Here is a 26,523-nt window from a genome sequence, read left to right as displayed (position 1 = left end):
TGCCACTATTTGATGATAGTAAAAAGTCAATTTGATAGGAAAGCTTCAAACCTTTTGAGTGCAATTACTGATAAATGCTCCCACTCCCCATGCCCTCCCATTCCCCTTGATTAGCGTGCATTAAAATATCATTTAAAATGTTTAGAAGTGCATTCTCTGTGCTGTGCCATTTACAAAAACCACACAGGACTTTTTTAAAGATGTCATTAGCCTCCAGCTGAGATACTAGTTGTTTGGAAACCATTTTCTCCAAGATTTTTGATATGATTGTCAGTTTGGAGATAATTATTGTGTTTGGAGGCCTATAATTATTACATTCAGTGGGATCTAGACCATTAATTTAAACAGAGACTGGACACTAGCTAGTTTGATGAAGTCACTTCCACAGCCTGATGAAAGATATCCATTTTGATGATCAAGTTAATATTGAAGTCAAGTCATGCCAGTGAAGTACTGGACCTTGGCACATGGTCTCTTTTATGTCTTGGAGAGCTTGTTTCACTCCACACCTTCTTTGGTGGAGACTTGTGGCTAGGGTCTGTCACCACATCAGCATAGTTAGAGAAATCCTAGATGAAGCATCAACATTTTGCATATTGATTCTAGGCAATGTGCTGGTGAATGTCCTCAAGGTGGTATAGGCACTCATCCTATAAAGAGCTGTATACCACCACATTGTTAATGTATGCCACACCATAGTCCTTAGCCCCTCTTAGCACCAGCTCTATCAATCACTGAAAGGTTGTGGCAGCACCATGCAAGCCAAAGGTCATCACGTTAAAATGTTAATGGAGGCCACTTGGAAGTCTGAAGGCTGTTAGCTCTTGTGTATCTGAAACCAGGGGAAATTGCACCTTTCCTTTGCACCAGTTAAGTATGCTCAGGAAAGCCTTCCCCAGCCTCATCAAGAATTTGTCAACCCATGGTATAGGGTAGGGGTCAAAGGATGGCATTTAAAAAAAAATCAATGCAAAAGAGGAGGTCTTTTGTAGAAGGCCTACTTCTTTCTTCAGTGCTGCAATCAGCTTTGCTGGCACACAGTAACACAGCTGTCAAATGGGGCCTGAAGAGATCAGCTGGGTGCTGTGCATGGTCATATCGGTTCTAGCTGGCTTCTCCTGAAACTTGGGAAAGCACCTCTCCATCACATTCTTATTGGGATCCCGACAGATAAAACAGTTTCCCCTTATGCAACAGAGAAGTACTGCCGTCTACTCCTCCTCTTCTGTGATAACCCATACCAACATCTGGTTGCTGGCTTGCTCATCCCTGGACCCCCAACTCCTTGAGCAGGTTAACGTGGAACACCTGCTGTGGCTTCAGAGAGCCTTGCATGTGGATCTTGTAAGTGACTGGACCTATCTTTTGCAGGACATCAAAGGGGCTCTTCTGGCTTAACATGACCTGGTTGACCTCAGTTGTAAACGATAACTTTTACCTTAGGCCTAGTGTCTGTAGTTGGCCTGTATTTGGTGTAGTTAGAGATACTAAAGTAGTCTTGTTCTACTGGCAGATCATTTTGCTCATTTTAAGCGGAAAGACGCCTAAAGTTTCATTTAGTAAATTTTTAGAAAGGTGTTTAATAATGTTAATTACAACAGGAAATACTAGATAAAATATATTCAAGAGGTACCATTTTTTTCAGTTTCTGTTAGGTGACATAAAGGGAATCTTTCTAAGGTTTCCATAATTAACACTCTATTTTTTAAAGCAAGCCTTAATAAAACATTTCCATGGTCATTTGGGTAAAATATGTTCATGTATTATGGATATCAGGGTGTATCATTGGCAGAACAATTTAATTTTAGTCTGTTTATTTTTTCTCTTTTCCAAAATTCAGTAACATGGCTTTTCCTGGACCACACATTTAAGGATAAAAGGTCACTACATAATCATGTTGGATTCACATTATTCATAACATTTCTTTCCTAGGTCATTATCGCAATGCATATTATCATATTATTATTTTTATATCACATTACTGTAACGGTTTAACGCCTATTGCAGGAATGTGAGTTCACTGCCAACGCAGCCACACTCACCTGAATACTAACACACCTGTTTCCTGTTTTTCCTCAATTTCCTCACTCTGTCTACTTAAACAGCTCAACCGTGCATCTTCTGTGTGAGGTTTTGCCATACTTTCAGTGTGCAAAGCTGAGAGTTACTTCCCCACTTGCTGCTCTGGTTTTAACCCTGTTTTTTTTTTTGTTTTTTTTTTACCACAATTCTTCTGACAAGGACTTTTAAATAAAATGAAGCTTTCACTTAAATCTACCCACCTCTGTTTTGTGATATTAAAGAGATAAAAAAATCTCCTTACAATATACATGTTTATAGATGTATAATGATTATTGTATGTCGTTCAAAATAAAATAAAATAAAAGCTCTAGCAAAAGATTATAACAACTTTTGTAGAACCACAGAAGAAGTGAAAATGAATGTGCTGGATGTCGAGTTAGCCATAAATAGTTAATTGAAGGACAGGCAGTAAATTATTTGTAAAAAATAATTTACTTTGCTGAATATATAATAATAAACCATAGGCTTATAATGAACAGAAAATAAATCAAATTAATCAGTTGAAAAAAGAAATTACCAACATAAAACAAACAAACAAACTAACAAACTAACTAACTAACTAACTAACTAACTAACTAAATAAATAAATAATAAACCTTATGTAACAGAAATTTCAGTATTTTAATTTTACAATTATGGCAAGTTTTGTCTTTACAATTATGCCAAGGGATTTATATCAAAAGACAGTGTCCTCCATATGTGCGTGCAAATAATTTTAAGTCAACAATAAAAACAAAAACCCAAATAACAACCACAACAATAACAACAACAACAACAAAACTCTTAAACAAAAAAGGCCTAAAAAAATAAAGCTATTTTATGTACTGCACTTTATAATTTTCAGTTTATACCCTGACTTTTTCAGGCCACCAGAGGGCCCTCTAGTCCTGCCATGTAATCACACTCGAAGCGGTCTGTATAAAAGGGTGTCAGATGTTGGCTGTAAGGCTCCAGTGTGGCTGTAAATGTTCATTCCATAAGCACAGCTGATTCCAGTTGTTGAATCAGTTGGTCTTTGTCTTTAAATAACTGATGAGTTATATCAGCTGTGGCTTTTACTTGGCTGCAAAGAAAAGCTTCAGTCACACTGAGCCTTTGTTCTTGGGTTTGTTCAACTATGGTTTCAAACAGCCTCTGTGTCTGTCTCACAAATGCAGGATAGCTAGTTTGATGTTAGCATGGATTTCCTGCTGAAGGTGGTTTACTTTCTTACCTGTGTTGAGTTATTCACTGCCACTAGAGAGTGCTGCTGTTTCCATTCATTTAAATCCATGAACTTTCTACTAGTGTCAGTCTGAGATCTCGTGCATGCTTTAAACCATTTTCATTTTTAATCATTAAACACTTGTGTCTAAAAATGTTTGCTTAGCATAATTAGGTTTGGAAAAAAAAATATTCTAAAAGCTAAAAGCATTTGGCTACACCCTGTAATTATAATTGCTCTAAAGTCATACCAAACATTACAAACTTTATCTTTTTAACAGTGATAACTGTAATGCTAGCAAGGGAATACAACATATACTGATAGTGGAGTCTGGACGTTATCAACTCATGCTATGTTTTTTGTCAAATGTCAAATGTTTATGAAGTCAGCAGAATGAGCCACAAACGTTTGCTTCCTGCTGAGGTGTTGCCTCTAAATGTTGCAAAGGCAAAATCTTTTTTGTCATACCAGCAGAAATGCCAAAGTGGGGTAACTGCAGCTCAACGAACTTGAATACTTGCAGCTCAACTAACTTGAATGTTCCGCTGAGTAGATGGAAGAGCTCAACACAACCCAGTAGATGACTCAGGAGGAGCATAAGCAACGGCACATCTCTGTTTTTGTGCACATAAATTATAAGCAAATTTTAAATCTTTCAGTTCACTGAGCATGAGCAGCTGCAGAGTTATAATGCATATCATACAGGATATCCTTAGCTTAACAACATCCTATTGTCGCAGGACCTTGATTCCTGCCTGTATCTTTCATCACTTCGTTATGATTCTTAGAAATGACATCACATAACCTGAGATCACATCACTTTCACTGCACAGCTACTTGTCTTACAATATACTGAAGAGCAGTATGTTCCTGTTGTACTATTACTACTATTAATATAAACACAATTTCTAATTCATTATTTAATCACATAGGATTTGTGCTGAAAAAATAATCTGTAAATGTCTGGTGTATTTAAGACCAAAGGAAATAGCTTCATCCAAAGACAGAGTAATGCAGGTGATACAGTTTCTAGGCTTAACACATATGTCTTTCTTTATGAATCTGTTTGATTGTTGGTCTGGTAATGCAACACCAAAAATAATCACAGTTTGGGTGTTTTATTTTAAATAATTCAAGTTTTTTGTACAGTGGAAAATTTCTCTCATTTTTTCCTTGATTCCACTACTTGAATCAAAGCGTCACTATTTATGTTTTTTTCCATTGTGCGCTTCACCAGATTCACGTGGTAGCACCATGTGGGAGTGAGTAAAAAAAAAAAAAACATTTTAGTTCCTCAAACATCATGGCTGGAGGGCACAGAAGTATTTGTTGTCTCACTTTTCATTGACTAATGTAAGATTAAATAAATAAAGTGACAGAAGTGAACAAAAATGAAACATAACATAAAATTCAGTTACTGATCTGTTGCTGAACATGTTTGTTCTATCAACACTTCGTTCAGCATGGTGATACTATCAGTAGGAAAGGTGTAAACAGCTCTTACAAGTTTAGACATCTCGAAAATCTTGCAGAAAGCTGTTAAAATCACTCAGAGTAAACCGCACACACACACACTACTAAGAATTGTCTTACTATTCTTGTAAGGACTTTTCATTAGAATTAGTATGTATATAGCCCTATTCAAATGTCTTGAACATCCAAATGCAGAACAAAACAACTAGGATACTTAAAAAAAGATAAAAGTGGAGAGGTAGATAAAATAATAAAGCACACCAGATTAAATAAAATAAAATCAATAAAACAAAGCTTGTATAGGAGCTGATCAGCACACAAAGGATGATTATTCAAATAAAACTAAATAAAAAATAAAGTAAGTTCATTCACACGATATACAGATTAAGCAGGAAAAGTTAAAGATAAAAAATAAAATATAAAATATAATACATAATTTTTTTTTTTTTAATTATAAACAAATTAAGGCAGTCTAAAGTGGAATATTGGAAAGTGCTAAAAAGCTATAATAATGATACTAATGCAATAACAATAAAAAGCAATAATAATAATAATACTAATGTATTATATATAAAAGAATGTCAGGTCTACTTTGGTCCCCTGTAAGAAATAAAAATATGCATGGATGGACACACATACCACATACACCCACACACACATACAGATCATACATTGAACATCACACACACATACACATACACACACATGTGTGCATGCACACACTCACACATCACATAACACATTATTCACACACACAAGTAGACATTCAGTGACACTCATCATAGTGTCATGATCTGATACAGCCCTTTGAAGGGGTCTTGATTTGACTGTATGGACTGCAAAGCCACATCACAGAGGGAATAGGCCTAAAGAAATGCACCTTTTCAACAGGGACCAAATGACCTTCTGGTCAAACATGTTGAGTTGAATTCTTAGCTATGTCACAAAAAAATCCACATCTTGGCATATAACCAATGAAAATATCCATTGTATAAAAGACTAATATAGTAACAAAAGATTTTTACTTCATTTCCCAGCATGTAATGAATCTGGCTTCCTGTAACCACTTTCCTGAAGCATGATTCTTCCAGCTATTATCCTCGTTTACAAACACAAACACACATAGATGCACAAACTATGAGATGTTTCCTCTGGTAGCAATAAAACAAAATATTTTCCACAACACTTCATTCTTACAACATTAATTTAGATATTTTCATTTATTTACTCTTTTTTAATGTTCATATAGTTCATCATTTTTGATAACTGGTTACTGTGGCCAGTTTTTACTTAGAATAAGAACTGTGCGAAGAATCTCCAAACTGTCAATAACAACTAGTTAAAAGGTCATTTCCTTATCGTCTCAGTTTAAAATCATGTTACAAATTAAATGGCTGCCACTTGTGCCCTCATTTCAACATTTCCTGTGTTGGATAAATTGCTTTGATATACAGATCTCGCTTTATGGCGGTGTTCAAAACATGTTTGCTGTTTACCTAAATTACCCCCAAAAGCAGTATGTATTGCACAGGCTGTAAATCACATTAATATTCTCAGTCATTTGATAATTGAGAAGCCAGATTGGAGATAATGGAAACAAATGGCCAGTAAAAGAGATCTGGTGTGTGCCTCAAGTTCTTTATAAGGCAGATTTGCAAAAACTAGGTCTTAAGTTTTAATAGGCTTTTTTATTATAGAACTAGGTCAAATTAAACAATCAAAGGTGGTCAAGCCACTAAAATGAAATAGATGCACAATGTTCAGCAACAATATATTGTTTGTTTATTTATTTACTTATTTATTTTTACTACATTTGTTCATATTCTGTATATTATCTAGTCCAGAATATCAGTGTTTGATTTGAGAAATCCCTCCTTCTATGTGTCCTGTATACACTGATCTGGCATAACATTATGACCAGCTGCCTAATATTATATTGATCCCCCTTTTGCTGCCAAAACCTGACCCCTTGAGGCATGGACTCCACTAGATCCCTGAAGGTGTGCTGTGGTATCTGGAACTAAGATGTTAGCAGCAGATCCTTTAGGTCCTGTAAGTTGCAAGGTGGAGCCTCCATGGATCAACCTCAATTGGATTGAGATCTGGGGAATTTGGAGGCTAAGTCAACACCTCAAACTCGTTGTTGTGCTCAAACCATTCCTGAACCATTTTTGCTTAGTGGCATGGCACAATATCCTGCTGAAAGAGGCCACAGCCATCAGAGAATACCGTTTCCATGAAAGCGTGTACGTGGTCTGCAACAATGCTTACGCAGGTGGTATATGTCAAAGTAACATCCACATGGATGGCAGGACCAAAAGTATCCCAGCAGAACATTGCCCAAAGCATGACACTGCCTTCTTCCCATAGTGCATCCTGGTGCCATGTGTTCCCCAGGTAAGCGACACACACACACCCGTCCATCCACATGATGTAAAAGAAAACGTGATTCATCAGACCAGGCCACCTTCTTCAATTGCTCCTATGCTCATGTGCCCATTGTTGGCGTTTTCGGTGTTGCACATGGGCACCCAGACTACAGCCCCATACTGTACTGTGTATTCTGACACCTTTCTATCAGAACCAGCATTAACTTCTTCAGCAATTTGAGCAACTGTAAATCAGATCACATGGGCCAGCCTTCACTCCCCACATGCGTCAATGAGCCTTGGCCGCCCATGACTGTGTTTTGTTAAGTGTTTGTACCACATTTGATAGATACTGACCACTGCAGACCGGGAACACCCCACAAGAGCTGCAGTTTTGGAGATGCTCTGATCCAGTCGTCTAGCCATCACAATTTGGCCCTTGTCAAACTCGCTCAAATCCTTACGGTTGCCCATTTTCCCTGCTTCTAACACATCAACTTTGAGGACAAAATGTTCACTTGCTGACTAATATATCCCACCCACCCATATTATTCACTTCACCTGGCACTGCTCAATGTTATGGCTGGACAGTGTACAAAATGTATATAAATATAAACGAAAATTAAATGAACTATTCTATATATACAAAATGTATTAAAAAGTATATATATATTTATGTAATGGACTCATTCATCAACGTCAAGTCAAGTCAAGAAGTAAAGAAGCTGACACCACAGTACTAGTAATAGTGAATGAATGCTTGAGTGTGTGTTGAGTTCATAACAGTTCAGTTCACACAGTTGAGTGAGTGTGTGTGTGTGTGTGTGTGTGTGTGTGAGTACAATCCATGTGAGTATCCATGTCAATGTCAACTTTGTTATCACTCTGGCTTCCAGTACTACATTATACACTTATGAATTAAAGCGGCACTAAACAAACACAATAAATTGTAAACAAGAGTAAACAACACCCAAACTTACAAAGTCAAAATCTAAAAATAATGTCTAATGCAATCTGCAATATACAAAAGTTCATTATTAAAAAAATGTTAAAGTTTCCTGCCATTTTTCATTATTTGTCCTAAATGCAGTGATTAACGTACACAGGGGATTTTTCCCCCAGCAACTGAAGCCATTAGCTGCACAAAGTAGCTTAATAATAATAATAATAATAATAACAACAACAATAATAATAATAATAATAATAATAATATAAACATTTAATTTGTTTATTCATTCACTGTGAGTAATGATGATGTGCTAAAAACCTTATTCTTGAACCTTACTCTTGCTTTTTTGCTTCAAAAACAGGATGACACACATGGCATAAGAAAACATTTGATGTGGCTGAGAAACTGAATGTACTGGTTTCGCCTGCAGAACAGCTAAATTTATTTGGTGATTTTCACAGCTGTCTCTTTCCATTTCAGTCATATGTTTCAGGTCAGAGGTTATAGGTTTCACCATCTTACACTCAAGTTGAAGTTCAAAAGGTACAAAAGGAGATTACCACAATAACCTCATTTTCTGATCAGCTTTGGTGACCTTTGAATGACTAGTCTGACTGGAACTGTAATATTATAGAGACTATTGCAGACATACAATACATTTCTTATATATATATATATATATATATATATATTTTTTTTTTCAATTATAAAGGAATTATTTTTAATTCTGTAAATTTCCTGTCTACTTAGTCTACTTTTATATTGCTTTATGTTGCTGCCTAAGTAATTCCCATGCGATATGACTTCATATGTGCTTAACAGCACACACAGTTTAGACCATGTGCAGCTACTCCTTCTCGTTCTGACTGCCCTTTATAAGTGATATAAATTAGATATTATATTATATTACATAAGATATAATCATATGAGTGTCACTACTAGCAGCATTTCTTCTGTATTTTGAACATGTCGCATACACTACATTATTTATTTGCTTGTTGTTCAAATGGTAAGACACTAATAATGCTTTGGAAACAATTTAGACTAATTGGTGATCATTTAAGTACAACCAAAGACATACTTGTCTATTAGGTCATGATTAAAATATAATTAGACACACACACACACACCCTATCCCTCCCTCTCTCTCTCTCTCTCTCTCTCTCTCTTTCTCTCACACACACACACACATACACACAAGTTTGTTTACTGATAAAAATACTTCATTACACATTACACACATTACAAATATCACACATGCACACATTCTCTGAAAAACACTAACTTGAAAAAAGGGCAGGCCCACAAACAGGAAATTATGTCAGTCACCATAGTTACTGCAACACACTGGAAGGAGAGTTCTCTTTTTCACTGATCATTTGCTCAGTAGAAACGTGGTCCAGGCAGAGCCAGCCTAGGCAACACCCATCACTGCAATGCTGACAGAAATAACACACTCACACTGACCATTTGTCAGGGCACAAAGTTTTGGTGAGTACCCTTCTTACAGTAGTATTAGAGCTGTTCATGTTATATTCTATTATTATTATTATTATTATTATTATTATTAATAATAATATTATTATTTTTTATTGTTTTTGTTTTAGTATATAATAATAATAATAATAATAATAATAATAATAATAATAATAATAATAATAGCATTACAGCAGTTTAACGCAAGGAATTTATTAAATTTTTCTACAGCATAATTAATTAAATCTTAGCTTTGTTTTCAATTATACTAACTAACTAATTTTCTTTTTAATATTTAGCTGATCCAGCGCTCTAATACTAACAAAGTCCTTACACAATCTGTATGAATCAGTATGCAATACTAGATTATACACTTGAATTGTTACTCTCGTATAAAATAAATGCAGTAGCAGAGTGTGACTACAGTGGTAGATTCTAACCTCTAAAATACATCTCTTTGTCTGTGGTAAATGGTGCAGCAGAAGCAAATGCATATTCCATCCAGCCTCATAGGACTTTTTTGTATACTAACATCTGTTATTCAATTTTAACAAGCATTTTAGATTTGGCGCAGATTTCTCTACTCATACAGGCAGACAGGAAACACATTTCACTTAACCTCAAGTGTACCAGCATGCACATGGTTGTATTGGGACCACCACTCTTTGTATGAATCAGCGATGAGTGATGCGGAACTGCTATTGTGCTGTAGACTTCCTCCAAGCTATGCACCGGCTTTAAAATTGCCATCCAAATTTACCTTCCTTTTACCGTGCACGAAAGCTGAGGCTGTAATTGAGATTGAATTTTTAACAATGTTTTATTTGTGTCCCCAGATCTGTTTCCACAAGCGGACCTCATGGTGATGATGGCAACTCCGAACAGCAGCAGCATGGCTACCTCTATTATTAGCAACTGCACCAACTTATATGATCATCGTGGGTGGGCGCACGTACTCCTACCTGTAATTTACACTTTCATCTTCATTGTGGGTTTGTTGGGAAATCTTTTGGCACTGCATGTCATCTGGCCTAATATGAAAAAGATCAACTCCACTACGGTTTACTCTGCAAACCTGGTTGTGTCTGACATCCTTTTCGCTCTCGCACTCCCTCTGCGAGTGGCTTACTATGCCATGGGATTTCACTGGCCAATGGGAGAGGGCTTGTGTAAGGCCTCAGCTCTGCTGTTCTACATAAATATGTATGCTGGAGTGAACTTCATGACCTGCTTGAGCGTGGATCGCTTCATTGCTGTGGTGCTCCCGTTGCGCTTCAGCTGCTTCCGTAAAATTCACAATGTGCGATATATCTGCATCGGGGTGTGGATGCTGGTGCTGGCCCAAACTCTGCCTCTCCTCTCCATGCCAATGAGCCGTGAGGAGCATGATGGCTACATCACATGCATGGAATACCCCAACTTTGAGCAGGTTGAAGGCTTGCCCTATATGCTGATTGGTGCAGTGTTCCTTGGCTATGGCATTCCTTTGGTAACCATCTTGCTCTGCTACTCTGCTCTTTGCTCCAAACTGCGTGAGCTAGCCAGGACAAACCAGTTGACAGAAAAGTCAGGCCTTAGCCGCAAGGCCATCGGTGTGATCTGTTGTGTCATCCTGGTGTTTGTGGTTTGCTACAGTCCATATCACATAGACCTGCTGCAGTATATGATCCGAAAACTTAAATACCAAACAGATTGTGATGAACTGCATGCCTTTCAGATCTCCCTGCATGTCACTGTCAGCTTTATGAACCTCAACTCCTGCTTGGACCCTTTCATCTACTTCTTCGCCTGTAAAGGCTACAAGAAGAAGGTGCTGAAGCTGCTGAAGAGGCAAGTGAGCATGTCGTTATCTAGTATGGTTCGGACATCGCCAGAAGAATATTCTAGAGACATTGACAAAATCAACATGAGCAGCAGAGTCTATCACAGGGAAAGGAGCAGCATGATAGTGAGTGACTGAGAGACACAAAACATTTGGAGTAGCTTCAAAAGGACCAGAACAAAACATGATGGCTTGTCTAAAATCATCAAGCAGGTCATATCATATCTAACAGCTCGATGTGGTATAATTTACTGCTTTTCTGAGTATGTAAATATTTTATACTTGTCAGCCTGGTCTGGTATTTGTTTACTATAATTTCTTTATTGTGACAACTTTCCTTAAATGGTTTAAAGAGTGAAAATTTGGAAGAAAAGTAGTTAAAAAGGTTACACCTTAGGGAAAGTCACTATGTGGTTTAGATTTCTCTTTTATGATCTCCAAACTAACAGTGCCACCCTCTGTCAGATATATGCAATAGTTTCGGTTAGTTTAGAGCTGGACTGATCGGAGAAGTGGCGCAGCCGGTATCTTACACACAGCTGCAGGGTCTAGGATGAAGTGATTGCTAAAAATGAATGAGGAATGAAAGAGGGCGACTATTATATATACATATATGTAACGTGCAGGAATATGATAGTGGTATTACCAGGATTAAAAACTTTGCTTTGCTTTTTTGCAATTAGTAATGTCACTTGCATCTATGGAAAACTGTAAAAAATGTATGAGGCAAGGGAAACCATTTTCTGACATATTTCAGGAAAAACAGACAACATAATCAGATTGAGACATTAATAAGATGAATTACTTTCCTGATGAAATGGAACTGGGCAAAACGTACATTATAAACCCGGTAGACATGGTGTATGTCAAGGGAAGTGCCTCAAGAGGGCAATGTTACACATCTTACCACAGCATGTGCTCAGTCTTTACAACACTGATAATTTGCAGTGTCAGAAATGCAAAGTATACAATCCAAACGTGTTTCAGTATTTTTGTAATTGGAAGCAAGCATTCACTGCTGTCCAATAAATAATAATCTAAGAATAGACTTACCCAAATAATCTTCAGGCAGGTTCAGTTTATTCAGTCAGGGGAATTTTTCAAATAAAAAAGTTGAATATTACTCTCTGATTATCAATGACTCTCATCATTAAAATGTAGCACCTGATCCAGGACTGATATATAATACTGAGAGCAGTTAAACTACTGACAGTTAGAGGAAGTGAAAGTTATGGTAATTCCCGATTTGTGAAAACACTTCTCAGTTCAACAGAGGTAGGGTTAGGCTTGCAGCCAAAAGTACTTTCAGTTCTTTTTGTAGTGTCAGGTCTTATATGCCAGCTATATGATGGGTATAATGGGCAAGCAGAGAATGATATATATATATATGCTCAATGATACAGAAAAGAGGTCTAAGAAGATTTAACCAAATAAAGTGACAATGCAAAATATAAAAGGTCAGACAAAATGTAAAAATATATAGATATATAAAAAAAAAAATCAAATAAAGCATAAATAATAAAGCACAATTTAGCATCTGGAAACAAAAAAAAGAAAGAAATACTATTTGTATTAATCTGACTGTACATAGTAGATGCATGTAGGTTAGATCTAGTAGACATTTAGTTGTGCTGGTATTGTAGAGCCTGGTCACTGTAAGAATCGATGTTATAATGTGTGTTATAATGCGACCTTTTAAAGGTTCTATCTGTGGTTTTAATATATTAAAAATACCCAACGTTTTGATACCCAATATGATAAAGTCAGTTTGTAAGCTTTTCATGTTTTGGTGTAAAACCCATATACATATATACCCACCATACAAATACAGGAAAAGTTTTTCCAATCTTCAGCTGTCCAGTTTCTGAGAGCCTGTGCCTACTGATGTTTCAGATTTCTGTTCTTGGTAGAATGGAATGAAACCTGATGTGGTTTATTGCTTTGTTAGCCCAGCTGCCTCAAGTGTTCACCTGTTGTGTGTGAAAATCCCAGGAGAGAAGCAGATTCTGAAATACTCAAACCAGCCCATATACTTCCAACAACCATGCCATGGTCAGAGTCACTGAGACCACATTTATTCCTCATTCTGATGTTTAATTGGAACATTAGCTGAAGCACTTGACCTGTTTTTGCATTGAGTTGCTGTTAAATAATTGGCTGATTAGATAATTGCAAGAATGTACAAGTGTTCCTAATAAATCAACCCAGTCGTGTATTTTTAGTTGCTTGTAAATAACTTTTTATTTTCTATTATACATATCCAACTCATAACATTACATATTAAAATAGCACATCAACAAATTTTAATTTTCTTTTAAATGTGTATAAGAATTTATTTATGTATTGTGGGAGTCGCATAAAACAAGCAACTGATGTATTTATTTTGTATATTTTAGGACTGTGAGTTTCAGGGAATTTTTCTAGTAGTAAGTGAATTACTTAATACTACCAAGGCTGCTAAATCACAGGCTTCCTTTCACACTGTTTCTCATGCTGAAATAGATTTGAAAGCATCATAGCTGATGCTTAATGATGACAAAATCCATACACATGAATGTGTGCATGTGTGCAGACCTATAGACAATGGGATTAGATTATGATCTAAAAAAAATTTGTTGAGGGCTGAAGACAAAAAAAGATGTATTTATGACTTCTCACTGGTGGTCTGGTGTTCCGGGATTTCTTGCCGCAACCTTTTGTCTGAAATCCCCTTATGACATAAATAAACAGACAGCAGGAAGTGCAGGAGGAAGTGTTTTGTGAGAACAGAAAAACAAGGCACACAATAAACATATACCTAACCTGACCTTTTAGATGTATATACATTTACCTTTTTTTAGTATAATTGTGTTGTCTGTAAACCATGTGTAAATGCTGATGGCCTCTAGATATATATAAAGATTTTTTTTTCTTAAGAAAAAATGTTTCTGAAGTTTTTATTTCAAGGTTAAAGTAAATTTGCATTCTTGACTTTTGTCCCTAATGCCTTACATTCCTCTATACACTATCTAGTACACTAGATTTTTTTAAATTTCCATTTTCTTGCAATTTACTGGGGCACTAACTGTAAAAAGTGCAATACTCTTTTCTCTCAGATTTATTTTTAAACATTTGAGACGATTCTGATACAGTGACTAGTCAAGTAGTCAATTAGTTTTAAGTTTTGCTGTATATATAAAATATAAATGTCAAATATAAACATTTATCTTAAATGTAAATGTAAATGTAGAGCCTGTTTTGTTTATATGGTAATGGCCCTCCCCGCTCAGAAAGTGTGTCATGGGCAAACACAGTGCTGGTAGGGTTGCCAGATTTATATCATACTCTGTAGCTGTCTAGATTTTGTTGTAAAGTAAAAATATTTGGATTTAACTCAAACCAATTTCTACATGCTATGGCAAGAGGAACATTTAACTGCAGACAGTGAAGATCTGCAATAATATAGAGAAGAATTATTTCTGCTTTCAACAGATGTCCAGCAAAAGCCATGAGTTGTTGTTTTTTTCTTGTGATCTTAAAATAACAAAGGATGTGCTCTCAAGATCACAGTGTATTTTTCACATGATGAAATGCACAGGCATATACACTCACTGAGTAATATACTAGGAACTCTCTACTAACACTGGACCTCCCTTTGCACTCAGAACAGATAAATTATTCATGCAATGGATTCCAGACGATGTTGGAAACAATGCTTTGAGATTCTGGTCCATGTTGACATGATTGCATCACACATTACCCAAAGTTCTTGCAGATTTTTCTGTGAATCTCCCATTTCACTACATCCCGAAGGTGTTCTACTAGATTCAGGTCTGCTGACAAGGAAGAGACCCAAAGAACACTCATTGTCATGCTCACGAAACTAGTTTGACTGGAATTAGCCATTAAAAGATGGTAAGTTATAGCTATAAAAGGATGCATATGATCAGAAACAATATTTAAGTAGTCTGTATCATTCAAGTGAAGTTTGATTGGCATTAATGGGTTTAAAGTGTGCCAAGAAAACATTCCTTACACCATTACACCACCTCCAGCAGGTGGCACAAGACAGGTTGGGTCTATGGATTAATTTTTTTCTTAATTGTATTATTGTAAACTCTAGAGTCTGGTGTGTATGAAAATCCCAGGAGGTAAGCAGTTATAGAAATACTCAAACCAGCCAAAATCACTGAGATCACTGATATTTTTCCATGGTGCAGTGGTAGAGCATCTGAATCTGTCCATGCACACATATGAATAAAATAATTTCAATTAAATTTTTAAGTTTAGGTTCATAGCAAAGAGCAATTTAATGCTTGTAGTAAAACATTGTGGTCCAAATCAAAAGTCCTGAATTAATTGTTGCAATAAATAAACAGAAACATTTGTTCAGGATTTGTTCATATCCATAACAGTATAATTGTAGATTTCTGAGCCGCCTTCTCAAGTGATGGACATTTGGAAACTGTATAGCACCATCAAACATACAGCTAAGTAACTAGTTATTTCACCATGCACTTGTCTAGCTTGGCATCCATATAATGTACCCATAATGCACTTTGTTCTCTATATTCTAGTTTGTGGGAGGGTTTAGTTCAGGTTTTTTTTGTTGCTACTTTTCTAACAGAAGTGCTGATGCTGACAAGCTCTTCACCAAATGTTATGCTTTTGCTATTCGTGTTATTTAGTCCAAATTACTTTCCTTAATTGATTGCTCTGATTCCCTGAATAGTACACTGGGAAATATTTGGGGAAAAAATTTGGGTGCTGCCATCTTAAAAGCAGTGAATGCATGTTGATTGGAGTTCACTGACTTGAATTATAGTTATGTTTAATCCAAGTACATTGTGCAGCATTCGGATAAAATAATCACAATACATTCAAAGGGAGATGTGTGATGTTTTGTATGGGAGTTAAGTTTATAGTCATGATTTCTTTCTATTAATGTTCAGTTTAAACAACCTGACCATTTTGAGATGATCATTTGTGCCGTATACTCTATGTTTAGGTGTTCACATGGCCATGCTTGAAAATTGTGTATATACTGTACTTTTCAAGTATATTTCAAGAACGACTGACAAAATCAGTCGTGGGCAGTGGAGACAAAAAGCTTGTGTTTAGTATGTCATGTAGAATGTGGCATGGGGAGGACAGATTTTGTAATCTGTCTAAATTTATCAGGATAGGTAATAGTGGAACAAGATGAAAAAAACTGAATATGTTATAAAAAGAGAATAACTTGTGGTTTGCATTGTCTGACTTGACTAGCAGGGGGAAAGTACACATGCTTTCATTTCTTCAAACTGCTCATGTTGAGGTGTTTCAAATTTAAACCTAAATCCCCTATTTAGTTGCCACTTACTGGTACTAGTTCTGCTGGCTTGATGTTTTCTTTTCTTTTTGTGAAACCAAACTGACCAAAGCTCTCAACGGTTTCACTTGCACAATCTCTTTTTATAGTTAATGTAGTTATGTAGTTAAATTCCTTTATTTAACACTTATTCGCAAAAAAAAAAAAAAGCAGAAATATTAGTACCGTTCAGATTTATAGTTCATTAGTTCTCTAAATTTGTGAGGTAAAGGCAAGATCTGTGGTGTAAAGGCTACATGAAGCCACTACTGTATACTTTTCTGTAGTCTACAACAGAGCAAATAAAAAGATAGCTAAAGCGATTAAATTATGCTTTCTAAATCTGGCTGGATTCCTTTTCTATTCTTGCTGTTTGAAAGTCCACTCCAGCAAATATTATGTGCAATAACTATTAAGCCATATATGCATTTGTAGCAGCTGGAGTGGTTGTGCTGTGAATGAAGATGAACTGGTAGAGAACAAACTGGTAATGAGTGTGTGGTTACACCTGGGTGTGAAATATCCTGTACAATTGTGAGCTTACAATTTTGTGGCATAGTTTCGGGACAACCCACGAATAGGCGTGGCATCCACATACCTTTAGCAATATAACATAACCCCTACAACACAAACTAATCAAAATGATGCTGTGTGTGTATTTATCCGTGGTTTAGATGAAGTGAAATATTATATTGGCTCAAACTGTGTTGAAGTATCTAGTGCTTGAAAACATTCTGTGCTTCTCTCAATTTTTCGCCTGCTTCCAGATTCCTCACACAATAAGTAGGTTATTAAATAAAATAACTGACAGAGTGGAATTTGAAACTAGTGATGGTGAGACTATGCTTCATGAAGCATGGAAGCTTTCCAGCTGTGCCGAAAAAATGGTCTGTTCCTCGAGGCTTCAAAGTACCCACTTGAGGACTCTTGTGGTTTAAAAAAAAAAAAAAAAAAAGATGGCAGTATTCCATGTATAAAATGTGTAAAAGTCAGTGTAAGTCAAATAACAAAAGAAAAAGGCATTCAAGAATTCTGTTTTGTGTTATTGCCTAGACATGAATTTTAACTAATATTGCGCTTATAATGCTATTAGTTGCAGTTCAGTTGTGTTGCTGTACTGGTAAATCATTCATGTAGTATTAAAATCTACAAAAAATAACTGCTTAAGTTCATTAAATGGTACCGAATTGAGATTTGAGATGGATTGAGCTTGTAGTTGGTAAGAGTATAGATTATTAGAAAACAACCTGCCAAAACCGGACAAAACTTCTTTCTTAAAGCAATGTCAAAGTAAGGTTTCAAGACTTTGATGGTGACAGCAATACAGGAAAACAACTCAAGCACCAACACAGAGCTTCACCTGACAGCTTACGTTTTGTAAGCTCAGGTACCAAGTAGAAAACCAAGTTCCCAGCGGTCCAGCAGCAGGATGGAATTCCCAGGCCGGAAACCAAGCCTGACGCTGATGGGTTAACTATCAGTGCTGGTCCCAAGCCCAAATTAAATGGGTGAGTTTTGTTAGTAAGGGCATTCTGCAAAAACCTTTGCCAACCTTAAACATTTGGATTGGATGATCTACTGTGACAGGCAGCTGAAGGACAACAACCAAAGATAAAATGTCTATTTGAATCTTGCCTCATGGTGGTGCAGTGGGCATCATGGTGGTGCAGTTGGCAGTTTTGTTGCGTCAGAGCTCCAGGATCTTGGTTTTGAGGTTGAGCTTGGCTTTTAGAGTGTTAGAGTTCTGGTTTCCTTCTACCTCCAAAATCATTCAGATAGGCAAATTATGTTCATATGATTCTAGTTTATGTTATAGATTATCATTATAGTTATGCTGATTTGCCCATGAATGCGTATAAATAAATGTTTTAGTCTGTGTCCAAGAAGCATCACTCAAATCTATAAAAACTATACCCTTTAAAATAAGGATTTATTTTACTAAAGCTGTTCCATCATTCCAAGGAACAAATGCTCATCAACTTGTCAGTTGTTTCAGAGAGTCAACTTTAAATTTGTTTTTGAGACACATCCTGTACGTATAAGGAATAATGCTTGCAAAAAGTATTGTATAAATGCTGTTAAGTCACTTCCTTATATATTACAAATAGAAATCACATAATTACAGACAGATCCACTTGCTGAATCTTCAGTCTGATGTTATGAAAGCAAATATATAATTGGATTCAGGAAAAAAAGAGTTTAACACTGCAAATGACAAGATACACAGGGACTAGAACATAGACATGAGGCTCACAGCATATCTGCTGCATAAAACTAGCCAGACAACAAACACTAACACACACGACATTCACACACTGATACTCATTATGAGAAACAAGCGCAAACCACGGCGAGAGGGTGTGCACTTGCTTCTGCACTAAACACCATACAGGAAGCAACTAACCAAAAGCCAGAAAAGAGCTCATTTAAATGAAGTCATTAGCTACACGACTTCCTGTGAGCTATTTGAGCAGAGCTTGATGTGCAATGGCTTGACACCACATCATAAGTGTTTGTATGAGCCAGATGCAGTTCCTCTACGAGCACATGATGATGTAGATCTCTGCGGTATGTACACTTTTGATTATCTACAAGAGCATACTGTTATTATTTGTAATTATATACCAAGCTGAGATTTTCAGCCATTTTAAATTACTGTGGAAAGATGTATCCATGTTATATTTATATATTTACTGTCTACTCTTTCAGCTATATGTGGTTCTATATATGTGGGAATTTCAGCTATATGTGGTTGGCTAGACTGATTCCGCATTCATTCATGAGTATGTGGCTGATATTTTAATAGACAAGAAAACATTAAAAAGGAGAAAAAACAAACAAAAAGAAAGCAAAGAGCAGTGTTAATGTTAGTGTTACTGTAAAGGACCTTAGACCATCCTGTCAGGCAAGTTTCACTTCATCTTTTTAAAGTAAAATCCTCTCTACTTTCTCAAACCTATTTCCAAGCTTAATTTCACTGAAGGCTTTCTTATTTTGATTACACTTTGATACTGAAAAGGTAGTAAATATTTCTACCTCTCCACATGAGTAATGCTTTCTCCATCTGAGGAAATGTGAGTCTAGACAGTGCCAACATTATACAAACAGATAACAAAGCACAGGTAAAAGAGAATCAGGAAAACTAGGAATAAACCAAATAAAAGGAACATGCTTTCAGTCTCCCGACCTGATCTGATAGCGTTACTGGATGTAGATAAAACAAGAAACATGCTCAAGAATTGACCTGTTTTGTTTAGTTGTTCAGTGTCTAGAAATGTCTTGCTAGCTTAAAATTAGTCTTTTTTTTGGACTGGACTGGAAGTATAGTGGAGTCTAAAACTCTGAGCCCTGTAGAGAAAATGATTTTGTACTTTACTACTAATATTTTATTACACAGCGAACACTGAAGCTGGCATGGACTCCACAAGTTTGTGTAAAATGTGACAGTCCATCTAAGATCAAATCCATGAGTGACATCCTTGAGTGTTATCTCAACCTGTTGATGGGTTAAAACCCAACAAAACATGTAACCTTATATAGAAACAATTAGAAATTTAAATATCATTAATTTTTCTAAATGTATATAGTGACTGAAAAGTATAGAATTAACATAAGGTGTTAAAATGGTAAAGTTTTCTTTTCTGTATTTTACATTTTTCAAATTCTAAGACTCTTATTCTAAAAACAAAAATCAAACAAAAATAACACGTAATGAGGACATTTTTTTTTTAACATATATAGTGTCATGTGCATGTGTCATTGCCTGACCTCCCACTGAACAAGTTCACCCACATGGAAATACCATATACCCTCACATATAAATATAGACCACTGTGTCTGTTTTATTACATTAATGTTCTCTGTGCTGTTTGTTTTCATAACAGGTTATTCACCATGGAAACAAACACATCATGGGCCATCACCTCTGAGGGTGATCTCCCACCAGTATTCAAAACAGTCAGTCTGGTGTTCTATAGCATCATATTCGCCGTAGGCTTGGTGGTCAATCTCACAGCGCTCTGGGTTTTTGCTCTAACTACAAAAAGAAGGAGTTCTGTGACCATCTACATGATCAATGTGGCTGTTGTGGACCTCATCTTCATTGCCCTGCTTCCTTTCCGAATGGCCTACTACAGCATGGACTATTGGCCGTTTGGTGATATGTTCTGCAGGATCAATGCAGCACTAACCATACTCTATCCATGTTTGGCTCTCTGGCTCTTTGCCCTCATTAGTGCTGACCGTTATGTAGCCATAGTTCAGCCACGGCATAGCAAAGAGCTCAAGAACGTAAACAAGGCTTTGCTGTCATGCGTGGGTATCTGGGTCATGACCCTGGGTGGTGCTGCGTCACTTCTTTTCCTGGAAGACGATCCGGACCAATTCTCCAACCACACCACCTGCTTGAAGATGCATGACATCGTCTACCTGCGCCGTGACAACTCTGTCCACTTCGCTCGTCTGGCTTTCTTCTTCTTAGTGCCAATGCTTATTATGGTGGGCTGTTATATCATCATTGTGGAAAACCTGATGCACGGGCGCACATCCAAACTCAAGCCCAACGTGAAGCAGAAATCCATCCGTATCATCATCACACTGATCATGCAAGTGCTGGTGTGCTTTGTTCCCTTCCATGTCTGCTTTGTGCTCCTGCTTTTTGAGAACAGTGGTCAGGATTACAGCACCTGGGGCGCGTTTACAACCTTCCTGATGAACATGAGTACAGTGCTGGACATTATACTGTACTACATAGTTTCTAAGCAGTTTCAAGACCGAGTGATAAGTGTGATCCTCTACAGAAACTATTTGAGAAGTGTGAGGAGAAAGAGTCGACACACAGGAAGCGTACGCTCTCTCAGTAACCTTACCAGTGCCATGATCTGATGAATCTGACATGGTTGGAACACAAAAAAAGAAAAGTATTTTGAAATGTAAGACAATTGCAAACTCATCTTAAAAAAGAGGAACATTGTAAAGTTTGGAGACTTTCACTTTCATTAGTTTAGCACTTTTCTAACCAATGGCTCTTTCTATTTTGGGCATGTTGGGGTCTGCAAATGTTGCTTTCAGTTCAGGAAAGTAAAGCAAAGGTGAACCACCAGAACTATGAATTGTCACCTACTAGACCACTGCTTGAAAGAATCAAGCAAAACTTTATACTACGAAAATGCATGGTGTATAAAATACACAATCTATATAATGCAGAATGTGTCAATTTGTGCTAGTTTTCTTTCTGGATTATTTGCTGTCTTTAGGGTTATATTATATATTATAATACATTATATATTATAATTTCTTGTTGAGAAGTGAACAAAGTGATTCAGATTGTTTTGTTTATAAAATTACTAATACAAATTACTAGTCCAGGTGCCTGGGTCAAGCTGATTACATACCCAGGCTATTGGTTTTTTATTTACAGTTGCCCAGTGGACATGTAGGTTCAGTAAACTGTTGATATTGTAACAACCATCAGCACATATTTTCATCAACAAATGTGGAATATAAACTGGAATATAATCCATTGATGTTCATAAATCACCCCAATTGTTTCTTATATTTCTTGATATTAAAAACCATCCTGATGCTGTTGCACTGCTGTTTTCCAAATCCTACCTGCTGCACTCCAAAAATGAACCATGAAGGACATGATCTGATTGCTGGAACTATTTTTTGAGGCATATTGTTTAACCTGACTGGATGCAAGACAATCTTCCAGAATCAGGAATAATACAGGATGTGGAAACAATGAGTAAATCCAGTACTGTAGCTCCAATGATAACACAGTATGCAGTCACCTCAAATTTAAACACTTCATTATGGGAAAATAAAGATACTGGTCAGAGTCAGATACCATCTGTACATGTGAAGAGAAAACACAACTCAGTCAAAACATTAGCCAAGAATTTTCCTGTTATTTCTGTTTATCAAGGGTGGAGTTTTGAAGGTTATCATGGGTGCAAATAGACGTTAGGATATGATAAAGAGTGTAGTTATATAAGGTCACCCTTCCTATGGAGTCAAGTATTTGCTTATTTTCTCTAATCTGTATTAATGTACAAAATTGTCGAACTTTATTAGTTGTCACTTTGATAGTCTGGACTGGGCAAACCCACAGATTAATTAATGCATTTATGGTTTGTCTACATCTCACCATGTACCGAGAACGCTTATAGCTTCCGTAAGATGCCTCACAGACAAATATTACATAAAATGCTTAGAAAATATATTTTTCCAAATATAGTTTTCCAGTAGTGCTGTTATAAGGTAATAACTTATATTTTATTTAATCTCACTGTGCATCATGATTCTGTGTTGTTATTATTATAACCTTACAGATAACATTAATTTACCTATAGCCTTACGTACTGCTTACCAGAGCTCTAGTGATCCCTATCAGAAACAAAACAAAGCAAAAAATGTAGCTTATGTAAAAGTTGAGTATAGTGGCTTAGTGTGGGGATTGATTGTTGTGGGTGTGTGGAGTTTGCATGTTCTTCCTCCGGGTACTCCGGTTTCCTCCCCAGCCCAAAGACATGTGTTTGGCTGATTGGCGTCTGAAGTGTGTGAGTGTGTATGAGATTGTGCCTTATGTGCCCCAAGTCCCCTGGGATAGACTCCAGGCTCCGCATGACCGTGTGTAGGATAAACGCTACAGAAAATGGATGGATGGATGGATGGATGCTGATGAATACTGATATTCCTCTTTAAACATTTGATTAAAGCTTAATTGCCACCTTTCATGATCTGTAATGTCACACTCTTATGACAAATAAATGTATATTTTATATTATATTTTTATATTATATTTTTATATGAATTTTATATTGTTTTTATCTGATTTTCAAAAAGAAGGAATATCAAACTGAAACAGTGTTAATCTGAAATTAAACACACTTTATAGCTTGTGTAGTGCTGTAAGAAGTGTGTGTGTGTGTGTATGTGTGTGTGTTTCCCATATTTAGAAGCCTGACATTTTTGTTGCAAATCCTAGAACATTTCCAAGATCGCTGTAAAATAATAACAATAATAATGAATATCCTGTTGTATTTCTTGAATGTTGTATTTAATGAATATCCTCTGTATTTCATCATCTGTATTTCGATTTGTTAGATTGTTAGCACATTGCTTGGCTTGCCAGAAAGGGGCGCTATTGCACAGAGCAGGTCTTTACTAAAGTAAGCGTTGCTGTATTTCATTAATGCCAGCAGGTGGCAGCAAATGATGGCAGATTGTGTGAACAAGGGCTGTACAGAGCTACAAGAGCACAACTTGCTGGAGTCTGGAGAAGGCTGGAGTCTGTATCATTTCCTTGCTCTAAAATTCCCGAACCAATCCATCAGATAATGGATAAAGCCATACTTGGGATATGTTTTGAGGAAGATGGTATTTTCCAAGGATTTAAAGGATTACAGAGCACTAAGGTCTTTTATTTTTTTTATTTATTTATTTATTTATTTATTTAGTTAGTTAGTTAGTTAGTTAGTTAGTTAGTTAGTTAGTTAGTTAGTTAGTTAGTTATTTTTGCGTTTCTGTGTATATTATTTTTTTAATTATTATTTAACAAAAAAAAAAAAAAATCAGTATATTGTATCCACAGACATCATGCCATGTGTGTGACAGTTTGTATTTATTTAGCCCACAATTTACAAAAACAAAAACGGACTCTATTTAAATCCTATATCTGTTATCTGTATAGTCATGTGTGATTTTTAATCCACTCCAGAAACAGATAAAGGTGTCTCATACTTTAGCAGAGAGCTATCACCAGTGCTATTGTTAATTAAGCAATGCATTAATCTCTGTCAGCAAAGATGAAATATATATTCGGAAGGTGTGGAAAACTCCCATGAACTAAGTAGAGATGAGGGAATACTGTAGCTTCTATAAGGACAACTATAAGCATCCAACGAGGAACATTAAAGACTATACAGATGAGAGAGATGCTGACAAAATGATCATTTTTATCATCAGGTTAATAAGACAGCAGCTGAAACATTCTTTCAATGTAATGAATATTTCCATGCTTCCAATTCACTTTGAGAGGTTTTTTTTTTTTCAATTTTATTATTATTATTATTATTGGTCATATGAGTTTAAAGACATTCTAAAAACAGACCATTAAAGCATTAGTCCCAATATACCAAATAAATAGACTTAGTCAGAGGATGTCTGCTTTACTCACTGCTCTCTGATGTTGAAAAAAACATCTGTGTGCATTCAGTAGTGCAAAGACCAGCTAACATCACCATCTGGGAATTGCAATTCGAGCTCTGTTAAATTCCTTTTAAACATCCACATTAAATATATCTGTCACATTCAATACTACTGGAACACAGCCTTCATCTCAGTATATTCACACGAGGTTTGATATTCTAAAGCATTTTCACACGTGTGAAAAAGGGTGCTGGAGCAAAAAAAAACAGGATAAGCAAGCCTGGAAGTGGTTTATGGAGCGTGTCCGCCACTCAGCCCTCACATGGAATAAAGCACAACTAGTCCACCGAGGCTGCTTCTCGTGCCATTCTTACATTTTACACACTGATGGACATGTTAAACAATGTTCAACTATACAAAACAAAGGAGTTGTCACATGGTCAGAAGGTGGTGAATTATTTGCTCTAACATTTTCTGTCAATAGCACTGTGAGGTTTATATTCAAGCACTCGTTCTAATATCTTTAATTAACTGTAAGTTGTGCTAAGGACTATGCACATTATTGCAAATTATTTTAAGCTATTAAATGATACATTTGTTATGAACAAGGAATAATCATGGACATGGTGAAGCTTTGACTTTAGAGATGTGTAACATTTATTTAATATTCATGCGAGGAGACTCCAGTGTTAGTATTTTAAAAGCTGTTTCTGTAAGTTTTCTGCAGTAGGAAAGACTTTAGGACAGAGGATTTTACGGTTTCTCAGAATCATGCTTTTAGAGAGAGTTAATAAGAGAGACTGGTGAGGGAATAACTGTTAACTATATCTGCTATAGCATAAATGATAACATGAACTAGCTTTGCAGATCACTGAATGTAACTACAAATGGACAAAAAACAAACAATGTGTCTGTCTTGCAAACTGCTGCAGTAAAACAGGATGGGATGTGCTATTATAGTGGTCAGTGGCCACTCCAAGGTTTTTTTTTTTTTTTTTTTACGCAGTTACTACAATAATCAAAAGAGACAGATGTAAAAATACAAATAATGGTGTATTGTTGCTTTAGTAAAAATGTAGTTAAGTTTTTTTGTTGTTGTTATTTTGTTGTTAAAATGATCTGTTGGTACAAATAAATAATAAAAAAAAATAAATAAATAAATAAATAAACAAACAAAATTAAAATGAGTTTAAAAAAATCTATAATATTTACATGAACTTTTAGAAATTTTTTTGCTTCACTCTTTAATTTTGATATTACTTTTGATTTATTTTGAAGTCATTTATTTATTTCTTGATGTTCATGAAGAGCAGTGGATAAAACATCTTACAGTGCTTTAACATTATTTATACTTTCTTAGAAAATTCTTAGATTTTAAAATAAGCTGTACCTTAATTTGAACTATACTGTACACTGGTTGTTTAGGTGAATCCCTCATTACCTTAATGAGTTTATAAATACTGTTTAGTTAAAGGTAAGAGGTGAGTTCTTGAACTCTCTCACCTCAACTAAGCAGCGTTTATAAACAAATTTGTACACGCTTAGCACTTCTGTATTTTGTGTTTTCAGGTTATTAGGTCTTTTGTAACAATCAAATCATGGGTCTTTATGTGTATCTCATTAGTAAATACTGTCTGAATTCAGTCCAGTGTCTTCCTCAGTGCT

General features: G+C 36.0%; 2 protein-coding genes across 2 annotated transcripts; both read left to right on the top strand.

Annotated features, from left to right (window-relative positions):
- The first annotated feature begins 9,414 nt into the window (after nt 1-9,414).
- gpr183a (G protein-coupled receptor 183a) lies at nt 9,415-14,285 on the top strand. The gene is made up of 2 exons (XM_058392380.1): nt 9,415-9,568; nt 10,390-14,285. The coding sequence occupies exon 2, from the start codon at nt 10,413-10,415 to the stop codon at nt 11,511-11,513; it is 1,101 nt and encodes a 366-aa protein (XP_058248363.1). The 5' UTR covers nt 9,415-9,568; nt 10,390-10,412; the 3' UTR covers nt 11,514-14,285.
- Nucleotides 14,286-19,123: 4,838 nt separating this feature from the next.
- Nucleotides 19,124-23,499, top strand: gpr18 (G protein-coupled receptor 18). The gene is made up of 2 exons (XM_058391140.1): nt 19,124-19,272; nt 20,589-23,499. Exon 2 carries the CDS (start codon nt 20,599-20,601, stop codon nt 21,586-21,588), a length of 990 nt encoding a protein of 329 aa, XP_058247123.1. The 5' UTR covers nt 19,124-19,272; nt 20,589-20,598; the 3' UTR covers nt 21,589-23,499.
- Nucleotides 23,500-26,523: the final 3,024 nt, after the last annotated feature.

The sequence above is a fragment of the Hemibagrus wyckioides genome, linkage group LG06, assembly GCF_019097595.1.
Source record: "Hemibagrus wyckioides isolate EC202008001 linkage group LG06, SWU_Hwy_1.0, whole genome shotgun sequence".
In the NCBI taxonomy this organism is placed as follows: Eukaryota; Metazoa; Chordata; class Actinopteri; order Siluriformes; family Bagridae; genus Hemibagrus; species Hemibagrus wyckioides.
The sequence above is the reverse complement of the archived record's forward strand: the minus strand, read 5'-3'. Positions and strand labels throughout refer to the sequence as shown.

Bases quoted from the DNA above. Each gene is read 5' to 3' on its own strand.
- gpr183a (XM_058392380.1), top strand. From the start codon at position 10,413: ATGGTGATGATGGCAACTCCGAACAGCAGCAGCATGGCTACCTCTATT.
- gpr18 (XM_058391140.1), top strand. From the start codon at position 20,599: ATGGAAACAAACACATCATGGGCCATCACCTCTGAGGGTGATCTCCCA.